Source organism: Electrona antarctica (genome assembly GCF_951216825.1).
Source record: "Electrona antarctica genome assembly, chromosome: 19".
NCBI lineage: Eukaryota > Metazoa > Chordata > Actinopteri > Myctophiformes > Myctophidae > Electrona > Electrona antarctica.
The window spans coordinates 40604850-40611812 of NC_136800.1; the positions used below are offsets into that span (position 1 = coordinate 40604850).

At 43.4% G+C, this 6963-nt stretch overlaps 1 protein-coding gene and 1 pseudogene across 2 annotated transcripts; both read left to right on the top strand.

The window, feature by feature from the left end:
• Positions 1-861: 861 nt before the first annotated feature.
• On the top strand, positions 862-2032 carry LOC306943176 (serine/arginine-rich splicing factor 5-like). Its single transcript, XM_079529379.1, has one exon. The coding sequence runs from the start codon at positions 971-973 to the stop codon at positions 1832-1834; it is 864 nt and encodes a 287-aa protein (XP_079385505.1). The 5' UTR covers positions 862-970; the 3' UTR covers positions 1835-2032.
• A 1668-nt stretch (positions 2033-3700) lies between these two features.
• On the top strand, positions 3701-4079 carry LOC306912582 (histone H2B-like; annotated as a pseudogene). Its single transcript has one exon. The product of its transcript is annotated as a histone H2B-like (transcript).
• Positions 4080-6963: the final 2884 nt, after the last annotated feature.

Consider the following 6963-nt stretch of genomic DNA (forward strand, 5'->3'; position numbering starts at 1 on the left):
TAATAAGTCAGTAAAACAGCGTGCATGCTCCTTACTATTATATATGATTATATGATTTCATTAAAATGTCTATCATGGGGCAATGTGGGTGTCATAACAGCTGAAAGCATGGCACACATGATCTAAAAAAATATATATATATAATTAGTATAATTCCAATTTCTTCATAAATGGTAAATTTATATAGCGCCTTTATCCAAGGCGCTTTACATAGATTGTGCATTACATGCATTACATTCACCCATTCACACACATGCACAGATTGCGGCGGAAGCCATGCAAGGTACCAACCAGCACATTGGGCGTAATTGATAAACTTATAACGTGTGCGTTGAAGATATTGGAAATTACTCTCATATGGAAACAGTGGGTGGCTCTTAAAAGAGCCTTTGTGGGGGTTTGTTCAGTCGAAAGGAAGCAGGTTTATTTCTTTGCGGCCTTCTCGGTCTTCTTGGGCAGTAGAACAGCCTGGATGTTGGGCAGCACACCGCCCTGAGCGATGGTCACTCCACCCAGCAGTTTGTTGAGCTCCTCGTCGTTGCGGACGGCCAGCTGGAGGTGACGGGGGATGATACGAGTCTTCTTGTTGTCACGGGCGGCGTTTCCAGCCAACTCCAGTGTCTCAGCGGTCAGATACTCGAGGACAGCCGCCAGATAGACCGGGGCGCCGGCACCGACTCTCTGGGCATAGTTGCCTTTACGCAGAGTGTGTTTGTTGGGGGGGGGGGGGGGGGGGGGCGGTGCACATTGGCAACGCCCACGCAGCTCTCTCTGTGCCTGTCCTCCCTTACGTCCTCAGAACACACATAAAAAGGCAAGGCTCTGAGCTCTTAAATCATTCACTTCTTGATCTACTGCAAAAGCAACCTGGAAGAGGCAAGGGAGGAGTAGCGCTGCGCTAACGTCGTTGAGTCAAAGCAGTCGACAACACTAACAACCGAAACAAGAAAATAACACAAATCTGCTAATCATGAGTGGGTGTCGTGTTTTCATCGGCCGCCTGAGCCCCCACGCCAGGGAGAGAGACGTGGAGAAGTTCTTCAAGGGACATGGACGGATCCGGGAAATCAACCTGAAGAACGGCTTTGGGTTTGTGGAGTTCGATGACCACAGGGACGCAGACGACGCTGTGTACGAGTTGAATGGCAAAGAACTGTGCAACGAGAGGGTTACAATTGAGCATACTCGCGGCGGAAGAGGAGGAGGAGGAGGTGGTGGTGGTGATGGTCGTCGTGGTCGCGGAGGTGGTGGTCCTGGAATGGGTCGTTTTTCTCCCAGGTTTGGCAACGATCGCGCCTCTCGCAGCAGTGGATCCACGTATGGCCCACCTGTGAGGACGGAACACAGACTCATTGTGGAGAACCTCTCGTCTCGTATTAGCTGGCAGGACCTGAAAGACCTGATGAGAAAAGCAGGAGAAGTTACCTTTGTGGATGCTCACAGAACCAACAAAAATGAAGGGGTGGTAGAGTTTGCATCACGCAGTGATATGAAGAATGCCATTTCTAAACTCCATGGAACAGACTTGAACGGTCGCAAGTTGAAGATCTTTGAAGATCACCGCAGGAGTCAAAGCCGATCCCGCTCCCGCAGCTATTCACGCTCTAAGAGCCGCTCCCGGAGCCGTTCCAGGAGCAACAGGAGCAACAGGAGCAAGTCCACCAGCCGCACACCAGAAAAGAAGACTTCGTCAGGAGGAGGAGGCAGGGCTGCAGCCCGCTCTCCCTCCCGATCCGTGTCGCGCTCCAGGTCTCGATCCCGATCCCCTGCACCTGCTCAGAAGAAGCAGTCCCGTTCTCGTTCTCGCTCTGCTTCAGCAGAAAGCCAGCACTGAGACTGTATGTCTCTATGCATTAGAATGGACTGATGAAGAAGACCTTAGCTGCAGACTACAGGGCCAGTGTGATGGCTGTTGTCAGGTTTGTACTAATACCAAGGGGTTTTCTGGGCGGAATGGCGAGTCGTCTTTTTAAGTAGAGCGTTGGTCGTGATTGTGCCAGCACTGGCTTTGTAAGTCGTGGGAAGAACCTTTCTTTTCTTATGCTTAGTTGCTTTTTTTTTTTTTTTTGTCTTTGTTTTCTTACAACTTTAATAACTGATATTTTACTTTGGAAACTCCATTTGATTAAAGATTCTAAGAACCTTTTTTGGGGGGATTAATGTAATTCACTTTTTTCAAAATTATTTACCATCTGGATTAACCATGTGTCTTCAGACGTAATTTAAAATGTAATAGGGTAAACGAATACCGGACATCTCAGACATTTTCAACAATTTAAGATCTCCATTTTGGCAGGAATATGCTTGGAAGATGTTGAAACAATGTTGCACATTCATCTAATCATATGGGTAGGCTACTGGGTAGCCTACATACAAACAATGTTTGTAATTGTAAGGTTTATTATGCATTTGACCTTGACATACTTAAAGGCGAATTCGACATTTTACTGTGTCATAAATATATTTACATCTGTAGCCTGTATTGTATTGTGATTGTGCTATCATGCCTTGACTTAATTATACTTATAGATTGTAGAAATTGTTGTTTAGCACAACTTTTGACCAAAATGGGACTGCACTGAAACAGTGTTTTTGTAGATATGACAACTTTTTAGTGTTTTTGTAGCAAACTGATGTTTTTAGATATGACTTTTTACTATATTTTTTAGTTTAAATTTGTTCTATACTTAACTTTTTTCTATATATTTTGTTTTGTACAAACTGCTGTTTGAACTTTGTTTACAATGTTTCTATATTTAAATAAACTACATTACATTTGACCGTACATTTGACTCTTGTCTTATATTCTTGTGAAATATTTCAGTAAAGTATAGCTCTAAGGCTCAAAGGCTACATATTCAGTCAGTCAAAGTGAAGTACTATAATGGTTCACATTCACACCAACTTGCCCATTATCATCCCTGATTCATTTTAGGGTAGAACTATGAGCTATTTTCCCCACCCACTCCTTTTTCCCCTCACTGTATATATGTTTATTTTACCTCTTTACCTCCTTTATGATGAATTCCTGTTATGTTCTCTGGCTATAATAAAGGGGTATTTGTACGTATCTAAATGTTTTTGATGAATTGAACAAGGTGGACGCTCTATTAAACAAGTGTAATGCTGTATTAAGTCGTCCACTCGCAGTTAAGAGTCTTTGTATTGAGTTGTGCTTGAAATATACTGTAATTCTGCAAACTGTTAATACATATTTAAATCAAACAAGGTCTGCTTGAAGTCAAATTACCTCACTCATCACAGCAATGGTACAAAGTGGTTCAGGGCAAGTAGTATTTTAGTGGACTGACTACTAGATTATATAAATGCATTGAGAGATTAGAACGTGGGTTATAATTGTATTTAATTTGGAGCGTGGAATAGAAGATTTACTCATTTACCCTAGTCTGTATTTTAGCGACAGTAGATCAGACGGGTGGGAGAACATTACTTGTATTGAGTTGTGCTTGAAATGTACTGTAATTCTGCAAACTGTTAATAGATATTTCAATCAACCAACCAATCAATGCAGAAACAAAGACAGTGTGAGTCTCCTCCCTCTGTGGGTCACATGAGCAGTGGCAGAAGAAGCCAATCATATGCTGGGAGTCGCACACTTCATTTGCATAGACTTGCTATAAATACTGGTGCAACCCCGAAACACAGTTCACATATTTTCTTCAATCACTGAAAAAGAAACATGCCTGAAGTAGCAAAGCCAGCGCCCAAGAAGGGCTCCAAGAAAGCCGTCACCAAGACCGCTGCGAAGGGCGGCAAGAAGCGCAGAAAGTCCAGGAAGGAGAGCTACGCCATCTACATATACAAGGTCCTGAAGCAGGTCCACCCCGACACCGGCGTCTCTTCCAAGGCCATGGGCATCATGAACTCCTTCGTCAACGACATCTTTGAGCGCATCGCCGGTGAAGCCTCCAAACTGGCTAACTACAACAAGCGCCGCACTATCTCATCCAGAGAGATTCAGACCGCCGTCCGCCTGCTGCTCCCCGGTGAGCTGGCCAAGCACGCCGTGTCTGAAGGCACCAAGGCTGTGCATGACGAAATACACAAGCTCCAAGTAAAGTTGTCTGCTCTAAACACAACGGTCCTTTTAAGGACCACCCATCTTTTCCAAGAAAGCGTTTATCCTGATACTAAAGTATATCACAGAGTCTGTCAGCTAAACCAGTCAGTCATCTGACAATGTGAATACAGTGATCAGAGGCATACATTGGGCAATAAGTAATGGCCATTGTTTAATTCATAAGCAACATAATTATTTATTATGTTGAACTTTAGAGCTTGTGGACATGTATAGATTCATATTTCAATTGCAGTGTAGATTAAAGTACAATGTTATCATCCACCCAAGTTAAGGTGCAGTATGTTTATACATCCATCATTGTGATGCTCATGCATCATGCTTATAGAAGACAGACTGCATTCTTATCATCCAAGCATGGCACCCAGGATCAATAAAACATTCTATTTAGCCCCCACATGTTTACAGGGACAATAATCACACGAATGAGAATCAATTATCGAATTAAATTAATCCAGTTAATTAGGCCTACTTTTAATTACATTTGAACATTAATAAAACAGTGCTGGTAATGCAGACATATGGTCAGACTGTGACAAGATACATTTAAAGTATGTATTATGAACTAGGAAGGGTAATGCAGACATATGGTCAGACTGTGACAGGAAACATACACAAATATGTCTTATGAACTAGGACGCGTAATAGCGATGCCCTTATAAAGTGCGCTTACTTTGATGGAGATATTGGAAATTACTCTCATATAGAAACAGTGGGTGGCTCTTAAAAGAGCCTTTGTGGGAGTTTATTCAGTCGAAATGAAGCAAGTTTATTTCTTGGCGGCTTTCTCAGGGGCCATCCAGATGAGGACGATTTCGGTGTTTCTCGGGCAAGTAATTAGCCGATCTGCCCTTTTTGTCACACGGAGACAGCGTTTTGGGGGACTTAAACGGCTAATTTGGAAACTACCTTCCAGAGTGGGAAAGTTTGGAGACGCGACTTTCACGTCTCCGTGTGTATAGCAAATGCCGCCTAATTTGCTGAAACGGTGATGTCATAGTCCCCTCACTAAACTATAGTGTTAATGGTTTATTTCACCATAACCACTTACATATAAGTATCACAGCTATTTTATATTTGCACATAATGTCTATAAATCTGTTATCCAAAAATAGCCGATCTGCACGCGGGCTGCAGATCGCATGCCCGCATGAGCTTGTAGAGGAGCTATTTTTGGAGAACAGATATAAATTATGGTGATTACCAATCTGGAAAGACAAGAAAAAAACGGATGATCTAATACATTATTGTTACTATTAAATGGTGTAGTGTAGAATAGATTAGTATAGCTATACAAGATAGACAGCACAGCCAAGAGCCACCGCGCGTTCCTCTCAGGCAGGTCTGACTGCACAGTGCACACTGCACAGCATGCATCCAGGACCTCATCAAAGTGCTTCTCTTGGGTGGAAATTAAACATTATTTGTGTAACTTCAAAACGGCTTTGCATTGAGAGACCCCAGGTAGGATAAACACATATTGTTTACTGTCCATATTCCTCTATAAACGGCCTGTTTTCACTGTTTCCAATTGCTCTTTTTTTTAATACTTTTGTATAGCCTATGTGCAATGATTAGCGCTATGCTGCCAGCAGGTGGAATCAATCTAAACGAGCAATTATGTGACATTCAGAGGTGTTGCGGACAAGGGAATATATATTCAATCTCCAAAGTCAAACTCATAAGTTCACAATCATGCCGCCCCTCGTTGTGAGCTTTTTAAAATTATCTGAGTGAGAGAAGGGGGGGGGGGGGGGGGGGGGGGAAGAGAGAGACGTGCATTATTATTATTATTTTTATATAATGCGCTCTCTCTCTCTCTCTCTCTCTCTCTCTCTCTCTCTCTCTCTCTCTCTCTCTCTCGCGCCACACGCCTGTCATAATGCTTATCGCAGTGGTCAGCAGCAGCACACAGCTACTCGTTCATATAGCCTAAAGAATAAGCTTTTTCTTTTTTTGGGGTGGCCATCTACAGGCCGGCCATGTGTGCTACAACGTTCTAAAACGAAGCAGTTTACCGGTCTCGTCTAGACATCGTACATAATTAACATAACCGCAATGTAGACGCAGTAAAGTTTTATATCGTTCACAAACTTAGGCGGGGAACAGCCCGCGACGTCCTCGTGTACCCAGCCTCTCAGTCTTCTTGGGCAGCAGAACAGCCTGGATGTTGGGCAGAACACCGCCCTGAGCGATTGGTTGTAATATTCAAGTGCAAGGCATATTTTTTAGTCCACAATCAACACTTATTTGCGGCAAAGCCCTTTCATAGTAACAGCTGCCCTCCCCTCCAGCTGCCCTCCCCGTTGTGTTAGAACACACACACACACACACACACACACACACACACACACACACACACACACACACACACACACACACACACACACACACACACACACACACACACACACACACACACACACAGTTTTACTGACTTATTATGTATAACTGCTGGTTTTGGTGAACTGTGAACCATCTTGTTGAGGTTAACACAATGGAACAATGCCTCCCCTCTACCACAGGGTGGAGCTGAATGCCTGAGTGATTGTCTGATTGAGGTGATCTAAATAATTTGCATGTTGATCACACATTTAATCATTAGTTTATGTCACTTAGATTAAATGCATGAAATGAAATGATTACTATATTTACCCAGGGTATCTGGGCTAAGCTCAAGAACTTGTTTCCAGCCAGGCCCTGCTCATAGAACATTTCATCGTAGTGGTTCAATGCCTTGTTCAAGGGCACTTCAGTGGTGGTAATTTTAACGTGTCGGACCGCTGATTCGAACTGGCGACCTTCCGGTATCAAGACCGCTCCGCAATCCGTTCGGCCACCGCTGCTTAAAGTAAAACCAGACC

Coding starts and splice junctions, on each gene's coding strand:
- LOC306943176 (XM_079529379.1), top strand. CDS start 971: ATGAGTGGGTGTCGTGTTTTCATCGGCCGCCTGAGCCCCCACGCCAGG.